Genomic DNA, 21599 nt, shown 5'->3' on the forward strand with positions numbered 1-21599 from the left:
ATTACATAAAACAACGAATGTGATAAATACTTATTTTATTATTAATAAACAAAATACGTTCATTAAAAAAAAGGTTTCCTATTCTAATTTGTGTCTCTGTTTTTTTTTATTTTTATTTTTTTTATTTAAATTTTATTTTTATTTAATAATTGATTTGAAGGATATGAGACATTAAGATTTTATTTAGCTTTTTTGCAATATGCTTATAATATTAGATAATATTAGAGTACTTTCATAAGTTGATATTTATTTTTTGCTTTATGCATCACCTAATACTATTAAATAAAACAGAAATAACATATTTTATTTTATAATACTATTTATTACTTATTACAATTTATTTTTATTTATTTTTTGGCCAAAACTCCCTCCCATCCTTGTCATCCGTCACAGCTCTGGTGGGTGGGTTGCGGGGGTGGGTGGTGTAGCCCCTGTTGAACGCCTCGCTGTAGTCTGTTTCATTGCATGTGTGATGGAGGCTCTTGATGGTGCTCCAGCCAGAAGAGAAGTGAGCATCAAGTGGATCTGGAGTTGACATACAGCTGAGTCTCCGCAGGCAGAAAGACGCAGGAGCAGAGAAGAGAGATCCGCATCTGACGAGACTTAAAAAAACACGACGAACAGGATGATTTCCTGTCGTGATTATGGATTTAATTCGCTGTCGTACTTTTGAGTTACTTGCCTTCACTGTTCTCGTCTCATCACTGTTTGCGGTCGATGGTAAGTGACTGCTTCTTTGACCCCCAGTCTCACTCTGAGGTTTTCATTTTGCTTTTGTTTATTATCATGCTGTAGGATATAAATCAGGGGTTTCTGCATTTGTCCTGTTTGAAAACAGAGTTAGTTGATTGCATTTTTTCCTTGCATGATGCATTATTTCTGCAGCCTGCATTTTATGAACACTTTCATGCAAACATAAGAAGCAATTCAAACTGTTTAAAATGTGACTCCATCTTCTGCGTGTTGTTGAGTGCATTTGCATTTTTTAACCAGTCCATGCTTGGAATTTCAATTACAGTACTGTGAGATGACATCATTGCCTGTGGTGAGTGAAAATCTAAAGATGTCTAAAAGAAGAAGAAAAAAAAAAAGATCTGTCAATGGGGGGGAAGCATTGTGACCCGTGAAGGGGTGGAGGGGGGGTTGGGCTGTGTTTGTGGACAAGTGATGGGACAAAAGGAAGACATGACTCTGTGGCGCTCAGAAATACCCAATAGCAACATGTCCTCTTATCACCACCGGAACAAATGCACAGACGCATACAGCAGCAACATGCATCAGTCCCGGAGGAGATGTCAGGTGGCCCCATATGTGCCATTCGAGGACGTCCTGATAGGACCAAAAACAAAGACCCTTCAATTCCATTTGCATATGAAAAAGGCCTTACTGCTGTGATGTGAGAGGGGATGTGTGCTTGGCTGGAGATGGGTCTCGAATGAGCAACAGACCCGACTCTGAATCCTCTGAACTCAGGGGAATACTGAATGAACAGTGGGTCCAGTAAAACAGGCACCACCACCACCTGCTCTGGTTTCCTTTAAAACACATGTAGGTTTTTATACTTATAAGAATGAATGTGTCTAATTTAATCTGGTTTATCCGTGTTGTAGTGAGTGCTAATATAAGCATATGGTCAGCTCGTCGCCACTTTATCTCCATCATACCCACGGGGCATACGGCCCAGACCTCAGTCACACTGAGTCCAAGTCTAGACGTGTATAAGCTGCTGCTGGAGAACCCTACCGGCTGTCTGTGAAACTGATTGACCTCCACAAATGACAGAAGATGGCGTCTGACTTGGGGCGAGATGGAGCCCCAAGTGTAATTACACTCCTCTCCGTCTTTATAGCCTCTCAGCCTGATTGTGCTCTTGACGGCTGATTGCTGTGTCTGATTACTGGAACATCTCTGTTCACGTCACCACATTTGAGGCCTTCAGCATCATAATGATTCTGAATCCTTATTTCTACCCGGCATGTAAAACACTTTCAAGTACTGCCATCCAATATCCATATACTGCTTTCAAGGCTTTTAGAGATGTCGTGCAGTCTGATTGTCATCTAATAGAAGAAAGCCTTGAGCTGATCTGAAGCCTCCTTTTTTTTTTTTTTTTTTGTGGTGTCATGCCTCTGTGTACCCTCACGCACATTCCACGGATTACAAGGATCATTGCCTCCGCGCCGGTCCCATTTGTTCTGCCTGGAGTATGCCTATTTTGAGATGCCTCGCCCGCAGCTATTTATCTTTGATGCTTTCTCGCATATGTAAGAGCTGCGGGGGAACGGGTCTCGCGGCAGACGTGATGTATGATTTTATGAAGCGTGAGGATGAAAAGCAGCGCTTCATCAGAGGGTTCAGGTTCTTAGGAAGTTTGGTTTTGCAGGTCGGTGTGGAACGGTTTTAACTTTCAAGGATTACCTGCACGTTAATCCACTGTACAAACGTATGCAGAATTTAGACAAGATATTTTCATTTAGTGTGGGAGGCGGCACAGTGGAGAGGTGGTTAGCACTGATGCCTCACAGCGAGAAGGTCCCGGGTTCGAATCCATGGGCCGACTGGCCTTTCTGGGTTCTCTCCAGGTACTCCGGCTTCCTCCCACCGTTCAAAGACATGCTTGTTAGGTTCATTGGTGATTCTAAATTGGCCGGTGTGAATGGTTGTCTGTCTCTCTGTGTTAGCCCTGTGATAGACTGGAGACCTGTCCAGGGTGTACCCCACCTCTCGCCCGATGACAGCTGGGATAGGCTCCAGCAGACCCCGCGACCCTTAACAGGAACAAGTGGTTACAGAAGATGAATGTTGTGCATCAATGGTTGAAGTCGTACGTGTCCAATGAGACAGAAATCACTAAAATGCAAATGACCTTAGAAGTTTGGTTTATTAAAAAGTTAACAAAAACACAAAAGTTAGATCATAAACTATTTAAAGTATAATTTAACTTCAGAGAGTGAATAAATTATAAATAATAAACCATTCTTTAACTGGAGAACAATGTTTAAGACACACACATTAAATCATATACAGTCTGAGAACTGCTGTGCTTCATTGTTGTTACTGGAGAGGATCGAGTGCTGAGCCTCTAATTGTTATTTATATCATGTGCTGAGTGAAATGAGACCCTAGACCCGGAGCTCTGACAGTGTGTTGTCTAACGTTCTGCTAATCAAAACACCCCGCGACGTGTAAAGGAATAAATATGCCTCGAATCTCTAGTTGGATGCAGTCGCCATGGAAATAGATTGGATGCTAAAGCCAAACAGTGGAAGTAGTTACCGTGGCAGCCAGCCATGACGTCTTGAGAGGCCCTTCATTTTAAATCCCTTGTAGCGACAACTGCTTGCCAATGTTTTTATCAAAGCTAAAGAGCGTCGTGCCAGACTATCAAGAGCTGTTCCGCCAATGTGCACTGGTGCAAATAACTGTTGTGTGGTATAGAGAGAAGTGTATCCTAAGGGCCACTAGTAATGATGCCAAGTGATGTTAACAATTCAAACTGTGATGTGTCTTTTAGGTGCATCCCCTGAGAAGCTGCCTCCAGCCGTGGACCACTGCTCCCCAAACCCCTGCCAGAACCGGGCACTGTGTCGAGTCCGCGGCGACGGCTTTTCTTGCTTCTGCGTGCCGGGTTTCCAGGGCGCCCGCTGTCAGATTGACGTGAATGAGTGCGTGTCACAGCCCTGCGTGAACGGAGGCACCTGTGTGGACAAAGTGGGGAGATTCTCCTGCCTGTGTCCTCCTGGATTCACCGGTGAGCGTCTGCAAAGCATCTAAACTAGCTTTGTGATGAGGTGTTTGTGAGATCAAGGGACATTTTAAATTCACAGAGAAAACAGCATGTGCATGTTAAAGTTTGCTGCTTCACTCTAGAGCAGGGGTGTCAAACTCAATTTTAGTTCAGGGGCCTCATGCACCCCAGTTTGATCACAAGGGGGCCGGACCAGTAACTTATGATCCAGATTTTTCCCTTTGTTTTAGTGCAAAGAAACTGTTTACATTTAATGAACAACCTGACGTCTCTTAAGTGCAATATCGGTGCCATCTGCTATTTAGTTCTGCGTCTCAATGTTGTGTTACATCCACGACTCTTACAAAAACAATGCGCCCCCTAGTGGACTAATTAGGAATAGCAGTTAAATTGTTCTATGTTAATTCATCCCGCGGGCCCGATGGGACCCTCTTGCCGGGCCGGGGTTTCGCCCCACGGGCCCTGCTTTAGAGTTGATTTATAAAGTGTCTTAAATTGTTGAATGTGTTTAAATATATGCCTCTCGCATTAAACGAGTTCCTTCCAGGCTTCAGCCAAGTCCCTCTGAGAGTATAGCAATGAACCATGAGCTCTGAAGGGTCAGGAAGGGCATCGCAGTGTTTTGAATCTCACTTAATCTGTCTACTTTAATGAAGTGAGCTTACTGATGAGTCACTCTGCTGAAAGGTGACTTAAACTAGGTTGATTGCGTGTGAGGGATTCACATGAGTTGTTCACAGAGCGGCTTTTATTGGACTTAAGCAGCTAAAAGTTTATTTTTCCTTGTGTATTCAGTCACGTCATATTTCTCCCACATTGCGTGAAGGTGGACTTTATTTCAGAACAACAGAGATGGGATACTTTGAAGAATATACTGTAATGTACTGAATATACTTTTTATGTTTGGCATCCGTAGAGTGGAAGAAAAAAGCCTGTCCGTGAGATAAAAAAGACCAATCCACACATGATCACAGTCTATCCAGATAAAAGCCGCACTCATTCCTCACCCTCTGCCCTCCGTCTGCGTAGCGGCCTCACCTGCCCCCCTGACATCTGCGCTGCTTTGATTTTTCACAGGGGCCACATGCCGGGTCCAGATTGATGAGTGTCAATCACGGCCGTGCCTCAATGGAGGCGGTTGCCACGACTACGCCGGCAGCTTCTCTTGCACCTGCCCGCCCGGTTTCCAAGGACACCGCTGTGAAATCGACACGGACGAGTGCCAGGAGGAGCCGTGCCAGAACGGGGCGCTGTGTGTAGACGGGGTGAATGAGTGAGTAGACCCCAGTCTTTGGGTTACACAAAGATCTGACTGTGACCCGCAAACACAGACTGTACAAGCATCGTGTTAATGTGATTCATTGTGAATGTGTGTCAGATACAGCTGTGACTGCTCTCACACAGCCTTCACTGGCCGACACTGTGAGACGCCGCTGCCACCGTGCTACTCTGAACCCTGCTTTAACGGCGCCACCTGTAAGGACGACCAGGGTAACTACACCTGTGAATGCTGGCCTGGTCGGTAAAACACCTTTCTTTCTAAATGAACTGGGAAATTAATATATTTCTGATTTCAAGGTTCATGTTTTAGGTGATTGAAATGAGACACTGGAGGTAAAATACAGGAATAAGAAATTAATTTGGAGAGAAAACTTAAGTGAGACACAAGAAAAGCAAGAAAATAACAGTGGATGAATCATGCGTATAGCCAAATGAAACTGATATAATTGTTAACATTGTGTGGGATACACTTAGACGAAACAATCTGACTCTGTTACCTAACGTACACCGATCAGCCACAACATTAAAACCACTGACAGGAGAAGTAAATAACAGTAATTATCATTTGGACCTGGCATTCATTCATGTGGATGTTACTTAGACATGTAGCACCCACCTAGACCAGACCAGGCACCCCCACCCCATAGCAATGACACTCCTTGATAGCGGCAACCATCCCCAGCAGGATGCAAAAAAAAACAAAAAAAAAACATGAAGAACAGCACAAGGTGTTGACCTGGCCTCCAAATTCACTAGATCCCAAACTGATCAAGTATCTGTGGGATGATCCACAGAGGCCCCTCCCCTAAAATGCCCCCCCACTAACAACATTCTGTTGCCAGACACCACAGGACACCCTCAGAAGGCCCATGTCCATTCTCTGATGAGTCACCACTGTTTTGCATTCACGAGGGAGACCTACACAATATTACGAAGGTGGTCATAATGTTATGCCTGATCGATGCATATTGTTGATCTTATAATATTATTAGCTTCTAAAACACTCTCTGCTTCCTCATTTCAGGATTTGAGGGCCGTCACTGTGAGACCGACATCAGCGAGTGCAGCAGCGGCCCTTGCATGCACGGGGGCCGCTGCATTGAGAGGTCGTGGCAGACCTTGTATGGCGTCGAACCGCTGCTGCCTGAACACTATGACCGGCGACACGCGGCAGGTTTCATCTGCAGCTGTCCTCCTGGAACAACAGGTAGTTTGCTCTGATTACACTGAAGTGAATGAATTACATAGATTATGTATCACCCAGTAGTCAGTAGTTTGTGGTACACTGTGCGGTTTATAGGAATTTCTGGTTTGATTTGGAGAATGAGCCGTTTGAACAGTGAGGTGATAAGGTTTATTTTAATTAGGGATGCTTTGCTATTAGAACTGGATTTTTCCTACATGACAGGAGATATTACAGTATAAAAAGACAGATTAAATACAATTACAGATCAGGCAACAATACTTTAGCCTGCTTCATTAATTCAGCCACTATACTACGATGTCAGGTCATCAAACACCTAATGTAAAGATATTTAAATAACCATGACAATACATTATCAAGAGAAGCTAACAAAATAACATTAGAAAAGTACATTATTTAACTTCTATCTGTTCTGGACTCATAATGGTTTTAAAGGGAAAAGTGATCAAATGATGGGATTATATAACTTCCTGGGCGTATCTAGCAGAATGAGAGGCTGTACAGTGCATAGATATGTGTGATTTATTTTACGATTTACATTTACATTTATTAATGTACATTTATAATGATTATACTCCATCCATGTTTGCAGTCATCTTTAGCTTTTGGAGACAACTTAGTGCACCCAGATCACAAAAAAACTAAATAAAACATCTCGCTAATGGCGTCTTATCATGCAGAGTTGTACCAGATACGTGCAGATAAACAGCCACAGGTGTAAATTTATGAATTCAGGAACTTAAACTTTTATTAAAGGCAAAAAGCTTTGGATTTTTATGAACTAACCCTTTAAATGCAATCCAGCTTTGCCAGATTTGGACATTTCATGACGTTGGTGCCCCCCAGTGGTAGCAGTAGAAAAGACACAGTGGCAGAGAGTAATATAATTTTCAGTGAAATGCTGTTCTTTAGCTATAAACCTAAACCATTACAATCTGAGCCACAGTCTGAGGCTGTTTTCACATTATCCCTGATTCGGTTGTGTGTGCTTGATCGGGAAATAATTTTAAAATCTGTGCAAAGGTCTTATATTCAGTCACATTCACATATAAAGAGTAAGAGGTTTTGATTTGTTAGTGTTTTGGCGGCTTCTTCCGCTTACACAAGACCTGATCTAGGAGCGCAGGTACGGCCGTGAGCTGTTGCCTGCTGAGAAATGTGTTCTAAAAATTGACTCTCTGCCAGTCGCCAGTGGCTGTGACTCAGTGAGGTGGCCAAATAGCATTAGCTTAATCCCCCAGGATCTGGCTTTGCTGGTCTCCTGACTGGAGCCGCTCAGCCCTCGGTGGTTTTAGAGGAGCAGACGAGGAGCAGAACCTCCACGGGGCTGACCTGTACACACACACACACACACTAACTAATATGGTGCAGTCGGACAAGTTTGGGGCTGGTCTGGGGGAAACTGCGACGGCATGATGTGGACACCTGCACCATGGATTTGGGGGATTTTGTTGCTTGGAACAGGTAACAACAGAACTTACATAACAGCCAATGATTCATGTTCTTTCTTTTATAGTTCCTTGCTGCCTCCTTCCTGGTAAAACAAGTAACCTGATGGCTGATCATACTTCACAGAATCAACAATACACCTGTCGTTACTTCATTTTGGCAGCTTATTGTACTACGGAGATATTTGAAATGCTGGTAGTGCCTGTAGCGTTAGAGCTCTCACGCAGATTTCTGGATACAAATAGACAAACACAGCTGAGGGTAATACCAGGAGTTCCAGGTATTTGGGTGGTGCAAAGACTAAACACAACACAGCTGCATAAAGAACAGAGTTTAATGCTTGACAGTATGAGGTCAGGTTGTGCTAACTCGGCTACATGTGCATCAGGGGTCATCCAGACCTTAGTAGCTAATTATGAAAAACGTGCTTGCTGTTAAATACGTTTAAGAACATTTGCCTGACTTTTATTATATTCCTCCGTCAACAGGCTCCCTCTGCCAGGAGGTGATAAACCATTGTGAGTCCAGCCCGTGCCAGAATGGGGGCAGATGTGAGAGCAGCGTTGGAGGCTACGTTTGCCACTGCCTCCAAGCGAGTCACCACGGCGTCCCTTACGGGGGCGCAAACTGTGATGTGAGACTGGTGGGCTGTGAGGGCCACGAATGCCAAAACCAAGGCTCCTGTTCTCCCTTCCTGCAGGACGGGACTCACGGCTACACCTGCTCCTGCTCCCCGGGGTACACCGGACACCTCTGCAACACCCCCACCACTTTTTCCTTTGAACGCAGAGGCTATCTGCTGCTGCAGAGTCCCCTGGTGGATGCCGAAGTGATGTGTAACATCACCCTGAGCTTCAAGACTGTCCAGCCCAGAGCGCTGTTGTTCCAGCGGAACGCCACGGGGCTGCTGCTCAGCTTGGAGCTGGAAGAAGGCCAGCTGCGTCTCACGCTGAGGAGCGACGCCTTAACGGGGGCCGAAGCTGAAAACCTGCATCTGGTTTTGGAGCTTCCACACAATGTCACCGACGGAGAGTGGCATTCCGTCGAGGCTTTGCTTGGAAACTCGGCGCTCAGCCTTAAACTGCTGGATGGCGCCGGGAACTGTGCGAAACAGTCCTGCCACAAGGCGACCCCGGTCCAGAGCTCCCTGACCGAGTTCGTGACGCTGCCTCAGAACACTTTTATCGGAGGGAAACCTCAGCACTCTGCATTTCCTGCGTTCATCGGCTGCATGCGGGATGTGTTTGTGGACTGGCAGCTCGTCGTCCCAGAGGAGTGGCTGAGTGATTCGGTCGTTAATGTGTCCCCTGGCTGCAGCCACAGGGACCGCTGCCTGGATGTGCCTTGCCAGAACAGAGGACAGTGTGTAAACCTGTGGCAGAGCTACCAGTGCCGGTGTCCAAGGCCTTATGAGGGGCATGACTGCGAGGAGGGTACGTTAACGGCTGTGAAATAACAGGCGTCAACAGGGGGAGGAACTGGAGGGTGCACAGTTTAAAAATTAGGCTTTGCTTTAATGTAAATTTACAAACCACACAAGCAACAAAATCTGAATAAACATCTTATGAAACACCAAACTCATATATAGGACAAGAGTCGTTCAGCTTTAAGCTAAATCAATTAATTGATTGGAGGAAAGAGGTCACATTAAACTGAGTTAGTGGCTAATTAAATAACATCCTTAGCTGCCGATGTGTAGCAGAAAATAAGGGTCAGAGATGAGGCCAATCACGCGCCGTGGTTAAAGGACAGAGGCAGAGATCCTCTTATCAGATGCACCGGATTAAGGATATAAAGGATTCTATTTTGGAAAGAGTCACAACATGCAATGAAACGTCACACTGTTCATTAGCGAACACCGCCGCAAGCACATCAGAAACTCAATCACTAATGTGACCGTGGCAGTTTTTTCAGCTGCAGATTTCTCCGCGGTTTGGTCTGAAAACATTAAAGAGTTCAGATGTTCCAGCCCGGATATCTTTAGCCTTTTGAGTCCGCCAAAGAAGATTACGGATGTCTGGCGGGACGCGTCCGCACGCTTTCACTCACATGTGCACGATCCCAAACGCCCACACAGACACACCAAAGCTTTTTATAAGCCAGATGCTCTATCTACGCCCTTTTTTTTCCTCAGTGTCCTGACTGTTTAATAAAGTGACCAACCCACAGTGGAAAGTGCTGACAGTGGACACAGAACATGTCCTCCATGAGGGCTGGTGGCTGCTTACATTTCTTCCTCCTGTGCTCGTTGTTTAGGGAGCATAGACTGCTGCATGCTGCTTAACATTGTGCAAAAATCAAAAGTCAAAGTCAGCTTCATTGTCAATATGTGCAGCACATACACAGGAAGTCATTATCCAAAGGTCTATAATGCTGGTTTCATAGAAAATATTTTGGTTCTTGATGAAAGTAACCCTCATTTCATACTCTTGTATTGGTTTCAAAGAAAGGTTAAGATAGGTTTGACCCTGACGCCACCTCATCTCACTTTTTCTCGTCATCCTTATCTTTTTGCAGAGCATGTGGCGGCTCGCTTTGGGAGCGACGACTCCAACAGTTACGCAGCGTTCACCGTCACCGACGACCTGGGCCACAACCTCTCCATCTCCCTCTTCCTGCGTACGCGGAGGCCCGGTGGACTCCTCCTGGCGCTGGCCAACGGCACCGGCCAGTACCTGCACATGTGGCTGGAGGACGGCAGGGTCGCCGTCCAGCTCGACAGCTCTGAGGGCCTGAAGGCGGAGAGCGCCGTAGACGACGGGGAAGTCCACTTTGTGAGCGTGGAGGTGGCGGACGGTCGCATGACGCTGAACGTGGCGGCTCAGACGCAGGCTGATGTGGAGGTTAGGACGGTCAGTGTCCAGGCGGGTGACATGGTGCACGTGGGAGGTTTTCTGGAGAGCGGGACGACTGTGGATTTTGGTGGATATTTCAAAGGCTGCATCCAGGACCTGAGGATCGGCGACAGGAGGCTGCAGTTCTTTGGGCTGGACGCCTCAGTGAGTTCATATCCTCTGGAGCTCATGGAAAATGTGACTGCTGGCTGCTCTGGAGACAACGTCTGCAGCGTGAGTGAACACCTGGGACACAGACACAGACCTGTCTCTTTTACTCTAGAACAGAAATAATAATTAAACTATTTCAAATAAGAGCAGAAAATTGATAAATAATCGACTTCTCCTTCCACTCTCAGAGTAATCCATGTCTAAACGGGGGCATGTGCTTCTCCAAGTGGGACGACTTCACCTGCACCTGCCCCCCCAGCACGTCAGGGCGGCGCTGTGAGGACGTCAAGTGGTGTGAGCTGTCACCTTGTCCCGCGGATGCCGAGTGCCGGATGCTGAACCAGGGATATGAATGTAAGTGGCCTCCGGGAAATCAGAGGTAATACAATCAGAGCAGTTTTGTCTTTAAATCACTGAATCTTCAAATGAAGAACCAGACAAAGGTCAAGCTGCAACATATTTGTGTCCATAGTTTCTTGAATTTGCCTTTTGATATTGTATAGTTACATAAAATCCCTTAAACCCAGGATTATTTATCAGGAAATACACGTTACGTAGTCTTGATCTTGTTTGTGGAATTAATCATTACTGTCTTAATTGGCCACTTTGTAACCGAGGGTTATATACCGGCCTCAATCTGTCCACACAGTCTTCCGTATATGCTTCGTAAAGACGGATTGGTTTGAGACCAGCTTATCCTTTTTTTTCTGGGATTAGTGATGATCCGTAGTGTCTCCTGTCTCCGTCCCCCGCCCCAGTTAACATCATAAGAAGAAGAAGAAGTCAGTACTTGGTGAATGCTTTAACAAACAAGTGTATCTCCTGATCTGCATCCAGGTTTCTCCAATGCAACTTTCCTGAACGAAAGCACCGTGTTGTCCTACCGGGGAAACGGCCACATATCCCGCAATCTAACCAACATCTCCCTAAACCTGCGCACGCGGAAGCGCAACGCGGCGATCCTACACGCAGAGAAGGGCACGGCTTTCATCACCGTCTCCATCCAGGACGGCTTCCTCTTCGTGGAGCTTCAGAGCAGCTCTGGGGGTGACGGCGAGGCGGAGGAGGGAGGAGGAGGAGGAGTGTCCACGGTCAGCCTCAGCAGCAGGAGGAGCGTCAGCGATGGCGAGTGGCACGGCGTCCACTTGTTCATGGCAGCGCCGTGGATGCACACCTCTCTGTGGACCTTGGTCCTGGATGAAGACATTGAGGAAGCAGTTACCTCCAAAAGACAAGGAGGTAGCTTGGACTTCCTCAGACAGGGAGTGGACATCTTCTTGGGGGGCTTGTCCCCTGACATTGGCTGGTCCCTGGCTGGTTGCCTGGGCACTGTGGAGCTGGGCGCCATTGCTCTGCCTTACTTCCGCTCCTCAGATGTGAACCTCCCGCGCCTTCAGGAGGAGCAGTTCATCCAGACGTCACCTCATCCAGCGCTCCCCGGCTGCGGCGGGGCGTCCGTCTGCGAGCCCAACCCCTGTCTGAACGGCGGGGAGTGCCAGGACCTCTTCAACGCCTACAACTGCAGCTGCGCCGAGGGCTGGGCCGGGAGACGCTGCGACTTCCTCCTCGACACGTGCGCTTCCGGCCCCTGTGTTCACGGCAACTGCAGCGTGCACGGGCTGACCTACGAGTGCAGCTGCGAGTTGGGCTACGCGGGCGTGCACTGCGAGGAGGAGGTGGACGTGTGTGAAAACCACCTGTGTGCACACGGAGGCACCTGTCTGCACGGGCCAGACAGGTACGCCTGCCTCTGCGCTGAGAACTACACTGGACCCCTGTGCAAGTAAGTTCAGGTGTTTGCTTGATAAACGAACGGCAGGACGGTAGAATAGTCCTTGGGCGGCACAGTGGAGTGGTGGTTAGCACTGATGCCTCACAGCGAGAAGGTTCCGGGTTCAAATCCAGGCCGACTGGGGCCTTTCTATGTGGAGTTTTCTCCGGGTACTCCAGCTTCCTCCCACCGTCCAAAGACATGCTGGTTAGGTTCATTGGTGATTCTAAATTGGCCGTAGGTTTGCATGTGCAGTGTGAATGGTGTTAGCCCTGAGATAGACTGGAGACCTGTCCAGGGTGTACCCCGCCTCTCGCCCCATGACAGTTGGGATAGACTCCAGTGCGCCCGTGACCCTTCACAGGACAAGCAGTTACAGAAGATGAATGACTGAATGAAATTGCGCCAGATCATAACAGAAGTCGTTTAAGATTACCTTTCCTATAGACCAGGTCTAAACCTCGTTCTTTTTTTAAAACAAACTAAATAGCCTTATGTTATGCGTCTTATTTACAAGACGCCATGTCTTTCTGTCTTTACACGATCGTACGTTTACAATTCTCTGCTCTCTCCATCAAGCATGGCGAGAGTTTCGCCCAGAGGCATGGACATCAGAGAATATGTCGCGGCAAAACCATGATAAAAAGCCAAAATACTGTAGAATGAATGTACGATTCAACAGTTCAAATGTCCATCTGCATCAGAAAATAGAAACCTCGCCCCCTCAAAGCTGCAAACCTGGGGGGAAACACTGGTATCCGATTAGAAACGCTTCCAAAACACGACTTTCTGTCTTTGAACAGCACTGAAAGCTTAGTTAGTGAACAGGAAAAGCACAAATAAATGCTCCAAAATGTCACAGTCAAGGGACCGAGCGAGCAGCACAAACAAGAATCCTTCACTGTAAATGTCTCCACGTCTCTGCCTCTGTTCAGCATTTCCACCACGCCCGCACCGAGCGCCTCAGAAGCCGCATTTCTATTCTAGTGTCATCCAGAAAAGGCCTCAGTCTGCCGCGGTGTGTGTCTCACTACACAGGGCCCTCTGGTTCGGCGCCAGTTTCCTTCCCCTGTCATCTACCGTTTGCCTCGGAGAACCAGCAGGGGGAACGCCTCCGAGCATTTATCCTGTAAACACGCAGCCTCTCGCGTTTTTGCCTCCTTTGCGCGAGCGAAAAAACCTTTGCAAGTGTCTCCGCCACCAGTCAAGCGATCTCCCTTTTCGCCGGGAACATCCGCGCTGTAAAGTTTTCATCAAAAAAAATGACTTGCCTCTTTTGTTTGTGCCTCTTTCTTCCTCCGTTCACCACCTCTCCTTTCTGTTCCTCTTGCAGTGAGCGCGTTGAAGAAATTCCGTGGTACATTGTTCTCAGGAATATGTGAGTCTTTTTTTACATTTTTATTTATTTATTTCTTCCCCGTGCGTTCCCAGGTGTTTGTGTTTCCTGTTAGATATTTGTCTCTCAAATGTCATGTACGACGCCTCCTGTTTTCTTGTTCGGCTGTGTGCGACAAAATGCCAAGCAAAGCAAATATTAACTCACAACCTCTGACGCTGTTTGGTTTCAAATGAGCCAAGCGGCGTTTTTTTTTTTTTTTTTCCTATGAGTGATGGCTGCAGTTCAAAATGATTCCTGTTATCTGGATCAAAGCTGTACCTGCCAACGTTTGAGGGATGGATGTCAAGTTGCCAACAGACAGGTTACAGAGGCCAAAAAGAAATAGTTGACTTTTTCATTTCTGTACATGTGATTTGACACCCTGCTGGAGAATAGCTGCCAGAGGTCCTTGATCTTATTATCCTGGTCGCCTCCTAAGCCTCTTTGTCTCCCCTGTGGGGGGAACAGCAGGAGGCCGAACAACGCAGCTCCGGCTTGGCAGATCCTTCTGCTTCTGGCAGATGCAAAGCTGCCAAAAAAAAAAAAAATCTGCTGCACATAACCTGCTCAACGTTTTTAACTAAAACACAAACTGCTCACTCTTTCTCTCACGTGTCCTCTACCAGACGGCCCAAGCTGCCCGTTTCTGTGTGCGGAGATGACACCAGAAATTACACCTGCTTCAACGGAGGCAACTGCACTGACCGGGACTTGTCCTGTGACTGCCCCGCAGGCTTCGTTGGACACAGGTAGGAGAAAGACACCAAAGTGGTACTGAAGAAAAACTGAAGAGAAGTAAAATATATATGGATTAGTGTGAGATATTAAAATAAATTGCAGAATTGAATTTAATCTGCAGATTACTACAGGTTTAGTTCTGCTCTTCTTGTATCAGCTTACTGGCGTCTGCTGCTCATGGAGATATATGGCCATTATACACCGATCAGGCACAACATTATGACCACTGACAGTAGAAGTGAATAACATCAACCATCTTGTGACAATTCAGTGTTCTGCTGGGAAACTTTTGGACCTGGCATTCATTGGTGTGGATGTTACTTAGACAAGGAGCACCCACCTAGACCAGATCAGACCAGGCACCCCCACCCCATAGCTATGACACTCCTTGATGTCAGCAGCCATCCCCAGCAGGATGCAGCCTGACACAGACACACACACAAAAACAGCACAAGGTGTTGACCTGACCTCCAAATTCACTAGATCCCAAACTGATCAAGTATCTGTGGGATGATCTACAGAGGCCCCTTCCCTCAAAGGCTCCCCACTAACAACATTCTGTTGCCAGACACCACAGGACACCCTCAGAAGACCTACACAATATTAGGAAGGTGGTCATAATGTTATGTCCACCTAGGATTTAATATAGATACCACATAGGGGATCAGAGCTCTGATTTTCTTTGTTACAAGTGTCCATCTTGCCCGTCTCTTATCGACCTGTGTCTCTGCGTCCCGCAGGTGCGAGCAGGAGGTGGACGAGTGCAAGTCCAACCCCTGCCTGAACGGAGGCTACTGCCGCAACCTCATCAACAAGTTCGTCTGCGTGTGCGACATGAGCTTCGCGGGAGACACGTGCCAGACGGACGTAAGCGACATTTACTTTTACGTGGCGGTGCTGCTGTGGCAGAACCTCTTCCAGCTGCTCTCCTACCTCATCCTCCGGCTGGACGACGAGCCGGAGGTGGACTGGGGAGGGAACGACTGAGTTGCACACCGCGGGCGCAGAGCGGGCTTTGCAGGTTTAAACGGTGCGGGCGGCCGATGGTGAAAGACGAGAGCGGCCGGTAGTTTTCCACTCAGAGCGCAGGGAGCACATGGCAAAGATTAGATATTCCTCTAGTTTGACATCAGGTTACAGACCCACAGGAGAGTTTTGTGCCTTAAACTGATGGTAATCAGCAGCACCTTATTCAATACAGTTATTTATTTATTAATATTTAATGCATTTATATACGTAGCTGTAGATCTAGAGGCAATAAGCTCTTATAAAACCAACACAGACCAGATCCAGTCTTCTTCATTCCCGATCAATCTGTCGTTTATTCTTGTGATTTTAAATAAACGGTGAAGCTAAAATATATTCTCAGCACCCAAAGAAGCCCTTTAAAAACCTGAATCAGAGAATACTCATCTCTTATTACATTTGCTGGCAATTAATCTCGCTGCCAGTCAAATAATCGATTGATCAAATAATGGTTTCAGCACCGAACCGTGCAGGAGGAGTTGTGTGTTGCCGTAAAGGGAAGGATGGTGTACATCCGGTGGCGCTCTTTCTCGGTGAAACATGAGTTATTTATAATGTTTCCCGCTGAAGGTATCCTGTCAGTCTTGTCTGAACTGGATTTTGGGAGCTCCGCACGGAAGGATTTTGTTAACTATGAAAAGCAGTGTTGTAGTTACAAAGGCACCTGGAGGGGCTGGAAGACGACAAGATGTCTCCCTTTGTTGTTGACGTGCGTTCAGAGCGCGGCGGTGACTGCCTGACTGACTGCTGCGTGTTGTTTTGTACCAAAGAAGAAGTTTTTTTTTTTTTTTCCTCCCTTCCCCGTCTCTAAACCTCCCCCCGTCAGAGCCAAAAGATATTTTAAGCCTAAATCCTCTGCAGCTCTGCTCGGGAGGCGCCGACATTAACCACGCCGGGCGCGGTCAACGTTAGCCCCGCGGCTGCTGTTTGTCTTTTAAGTCTCGTCGTGTTGAATCATCCATGTCTGCCTGTAACATCTTGTATGTCTTTGTGTCCTCCATCTCAATCGACCTGTCTGTCCCGTTTGTCTCTAACTGTCTTTGTTGTCGTCGTCGTCAAATAAAAAACCATCTTTCTTATCAGCCTTGATTTGTCGTCTGTCTGTCTCTTTTTCCTTTTTCCACAATCATTACTCGTTTTGTTTCATTCCCACCTCCCTCCATCTTCACGAGCCTTCCATTCATCTTCTAACTGTGCAGCCTACCTGCGTGCGTGTCTGTGCAGAAGGGAGTGGACGAGTCAGGTGGCGACACCGGACGCCAAACATAGAGACTTAATCTCTTCTAACGAGATGTAGAGTGAGTATATCCCAGAATAGAAGAAGTGGACAGGCACACGGCAAAGCACGGTGTTGGTACGCCTCGATCCGTACACTCCTGCGTGATCTGAGGCTTTGTCTTGTTCTGTGCCCCGTGCAGGAAGCAGAGACCAGGTCTTACAGTGTTCTTGACTGTCCGAAAATGTTTGCCAGCTTTGAGCGTGATTGTAAAAATACAAAAGTGTGTTTCAGCTAGAAGACGATGTAAGGCTACCTGAGAGGTTTCCTTTTGTTTTAACGCAAAACCTTGAGCCGGTATGAAAGATATTTGGTTGATTTCGCCGACCGATGCTGCAGAGAAACCTCTAAATGCACATTTAAAGAAGGAGGGTTGAGATTCAGCATCCAGCAATAAAAAAATAAACAGTTTCAATGCTCAGAAATCTCATATTAGTCTATCTGCAAGTTACCAGACTGTGCAATAAGTAAAGGGTTATGATATTAGCTGGAGCTGTGGGGCAGTAGATGCAGGTCCCCAATGTCCGTGGCTGAGGTGCCCCCATGCCCCGTCTTGAGCAAGCACTCCCTGAATCCTACACAAGTAGCAGCCCTGTGCTCCGTATGTACATATCCGAGTGGGATCATTCATTAATTTTTCTGTAATCGCTCGTCCTCTGGTGGGCCGTGGGGGAAGCTGGAGCCCATCCCAGCTGTCATTGGGGCGAGAGGCGGGGTACACCCTGGACAGGCCTCCAGTCTAACCATTCACACTCACACCTACGGCCAGTTTAGAATCACCAATGAACCTAACCAGCATGTCTTTGGACGATGGGAGGAAGCTGGAGTACCCGGAGAGAACCCACGCAGACACAGGGAGAACATGCTAACTCCACACTGAAAGGCCCCCGGTCCCACCGATGGATTAGAACCCAGAACCTTCTCGCTGTGAGGCATCAGTGCCAACCACCACGTCGCTATTTTCACACACTTTTGCACCCCTCTGCACCTGCCTCCTCTCATCCATCTTGTAATTTTTTTGTGCACGCATGTAGATGTAATGGCGAGGAAAGGAAAGAAGCGTGTGGTGGGGGGGGGGGAGTAGGTGGAGGGGTGTGCGGGACGGGAGGCAGTTTTTCAGTGTCGGCACTGATGTGGCCATCCTTTGAGAGCGAGAGAAGCAGAAAGAGAAGAAATGTGCTTTGCCAGCAGAAAAGAAAAAAAAAGAAAAAGCAGCATCTGGTGCTGAAGTGCAGTTTCAGCAGAGAGCTGGTGGCATTCACAGAAGTTCGGTCTGCTTCACAGAAACATGAGGGCAGCTTATCTGGCACACACACACACACACACACACACACACACACATATATATACAGTATATACACACAGACACAGAGCAGGTTGATAGTGCTGACAGCAGGGAAGCATCGCTGCCGTTCTCTGGGCGCGGAGCCGCTTCTGCCGAGGCTTCAGGGTGGCCTCGGCGTGTACCTTAGAGACTGGTTAGTTAGACATCTCTGTGTCTGTGTGTGTGGCAGCCGGTGACTGATGGCGGGTCCTGGCTGCAGGCGCCTCCTGCTCGCTTGTGTCACACTCGCTCTGACAGCCAACTGTGCTGCAGTGACAGGTAAGCACTTTCCAGGAGTCAACAAAGAACCTGTAGCGAGGGGGAAAGGAAAGTCTAATGTCTACGGCGTCAAGCACAAGTTATTTTTTGCCTCCGGATATGGACGGTTGTGTTTTTATTAGAATTATGTTTCCATGTTGATTGCTCGGTGTAAAGTTTGCTGACTTCTGAGATTATTCTTCCGTAGCCTTGTGTGAGCTGACAAGTTGGGTAAGGCGCTTTGTGAAAACGCTGTCAGCGAGGATTTTTTAAGTGTTGTGGAGGGAGACTCACGGCTGTTGTGCTGTTGTAACCTCGTAGCAGCCGCTCAGAGAGTCACAACTATCACGCCGACCACGACTGCTGCTGATGTAAGTGCACCTGCCGCTCTGATTTGTTCCTGATGAACGCTCACGATCACTCTCCCGCTTTAATCCGCCTTGATTCGCTTGTGTTTGATTGGTGACGTCTGAGTAAGTTGGTGGAGATGAGAAAGGCCACGAGGCCGGAAGTTAATCCTGGATACGAATCAAGCTCCTGCTTCTAAAGAGTTGGATTTGGAAGGTGTGAGATATTTTTGGGTGTGGTTGTCGTGTACACCGATCAGCCACAACATTAAAACCACTGACAGGAGAAGTAAATAACATTGACCATCTTGTGACAATTCAGTGTTCTGCTGGGAAACTTTTGGACCTGGCATTCATTTATGTGGATGTTACTTAGACATGTAGCACCCACCTAGACCAGACCAGGAACCCCCACCCCATAGCAATGACACTCCTTGATGGCAGCAGCCAAAACACACAAAAACGCTTTAGGAACAACTCAAAAAAACACGAAGAACAGCACAAGGTGTTGACCTGGCCTCCAAATTCACTAGATCCTAAACTGATCAAGTATCTGTTGGGTGATCCACAGAGGCCCCTCCCCTCAAAGTCTCCCCCTAGACACCACAGGACACCCTCAGAAGGCCCATCTCCATTCTCTGATGAGTCACAACTGTTTTAGAGACCTACGCAATATCAGGAAGGTGGTTTTAATGTTGCGGTAGATCGGTGTACGTGCAGACGGAATCATCAGGCGGCGTCTTGCCTGCATGTGTGTGTGTATGTGTGTGTGTGTGATCCCTCACAGACGGAGCGTGCTCCACACAGCTCGCGGGTGGCCGCCGTGCTGGCACCGTGTCTGGTCTCCTTGGCGATAGCGGCGGCGGCGGGGCTGGCGCTCGCCGCAGCCAAACTGCGAGAGAGGCGGCAGACGGAGGGAGGTTTCAGTCCGCGGCAAGTCGAGGCTCCCGGTGGTCGCAACCCACCTGCTGAGCTGGGAAGCACATCCATCAGCACTTTGGCAGAACGCGTGGAGCGCCTGGTGTAGAGCAGAGGAGTCAGGAGAGGAGGAGAGTGTGAGAGTGTGAGGAAAAAGGAAAAAGTGATAGAGAATAAAAAGCTGCGCGAGTATGAGCATCTTCAAACCAAAATATGAGCTTCAAACTTCCAGTTGTGTTCCTGAGTCTCTCTCTCTCTCTCTGTCTTCTATGTCCTCCAGCTGACCTCGTCTGAGGGCTTGACCTCTGACCTCTTACTCTCCATCAGCCTGGCCTCCGTCCTCCTGCTCCTGGTCCTCATCCTGACCTCCGTCGGTCTCGTGGTGGCGCTGAACCGCCGCGCCACCCACGGCACCTACAGCCCCAGCCGCCAGGAGAAGGAGGGGTCGCGGGTGGAGATGTGGAGCATCACGCAGCCTCCTCCTATGGAGAGGCTGATATGAGATGCAGGTGTCTGCGCGCGACTTGATAATTTGCTGTCGAACGCAATTAAAGAAACGACACCACGAAGTAGACCCGATAACAGATTGAACGTCTGCAGCCGCCGTGCGTCCCAGGGAGCTCCGGTCTTCGATCACAGCTGTCTGTCTTCACACGCAGGAAGGCTGCAGGAGATCTTGCGACACCAGCTCTTGTTTTAAAGCGCGTTGCCGAGAGCTTTTCAATCCGTCTTCCTGTGATGTTTCGCACCTGGTTTCACGGTGAAGATCCATCTAAATGAAAAGATTTGAGTTCAGGAGCCTGATCCATATATTTACTGTGAGACTGATGGAGACGTCAGCACTATGAGGAAGAACCGGTCAGACTGTGGAGGGTGTGAGATGCCTAAAAGTTAGGATTTAAATAATGTATCAGCTTCTATTTTATGTTTTTCTTATTGTAGAAGAATCACATGAAACAATCTAAGTGTCAAAAGTGTTGAAGTGTCTCTTCTTTACAAATATAAACATTTATTTCTCATAAAGACGACTGCTGTTAGTATTTAGTGAGTATGGAGCTCCATGGCGCTAAACTATTGATCCGATTAAGATTTGATTGCAATAAGAAGAATATAAAATATAAAAATAATGATTGTAAGTTATTTATCCTTCTTTTATCAGCCTAATTTCAGGATTAGCTCCAGCACAGACGTTTCTTAGAGGCTTGTTTCTTGTATAGAAACATCAGACTGTGTAGACTCTATTATCTCAGTGTGTGTGTGTGTGTATAATGTGATGATTATTTTCTATTTTAAACTGTGAATCTTATTATTTTTTTATGTTTGATTGTTGGCAGCTGTACATAGAGAATCCACTGGCTAATTAAGACGAATGTATTTGTTTTTAATTTATTATTATTATTATGGACAATGAACTGTAAGACAGACATTATTGTGATTATTCTAGTTGTGTTTGCTTAATTAATGAATAAAACCATACGTGGAGCCAGAAGATTGAGCCAACTGGTACTTTAACTGTATATTAACTTCTGTCATGTGGGGAAAAAGAAAAGCACATATGATCGAATTAATAAAAGTGACGGAACTAGAAACTGACACTGAACCCCAGACCTAGAAGATATTACACTCACTGTGAGAAAAACATCTGATTAGCAAATAATGTAATGACTTTAAAATCTAAAACAAAGGCAACTGGACTTGTTTTGAGTTTCTCCAGTTTTAAATAACTGTTCAGGTTAACGAGTGTTCACTTATCAGCAACTTACACTGATCAGGCATATAATTATTCCTAATATTGTGTAGGTCTCCCTTGTGCCTCCAAAACAGTTGTGACTCATCAGAGAATGGACATGGTCCCTCTGAGGGTGTCCTGTTGTTA

The 21599-nt window shown here is 47.1% G+C and overlaps 1 protein-coding gene across 1 annotated transcript; it reads left to right on the forward strand.

The window, feature by feature from the left end:
- Window positions 1-644: 644 nt before the first annotated feature.
- On the forward strand, window positions 645-20135 carry crb1 (crumbs cell polarity complex component 1; the record flags this gene model as incomplete). The annotated part of the gene is made up of 14 exons (XM_084548838.1): window positions 645-720; window positions 3515-3751; window positions 4826-5021; window positions 5127-5266; window positions 6054-6236; window positions 8171-9115; window positions 10200-10750; window positions 10876-11041; window positions 11525-12470; window positions 13792-13836; window positions 14463-14585; window positions 15315-15441; window positions 19593-19868; window positions 20004-20135. 13 exons carry the CDS (start codon window positions 645-647, stop codon window positions 19830-19832), a joined length of 3975 nt encoding a protein of 1324 aa, XP_084404964.1. The 3' UTR covers window positions 19833-19868; window positions 20004-20135.
- Between the last annotated feature and the right edge of the window lie 1464 nt (window positions 20136-21599).

This window comes from Chelon labrosus (genome assembly GCF_963514085.1).
Source record: "Chelon labrosus genome assembly, chromosome: 7".
NCBI lineage: Eukaryota > Metazoa > Chordata > Actinopteri > Mugiliformes > Mugilidae > Chelon > Chelon labrosus.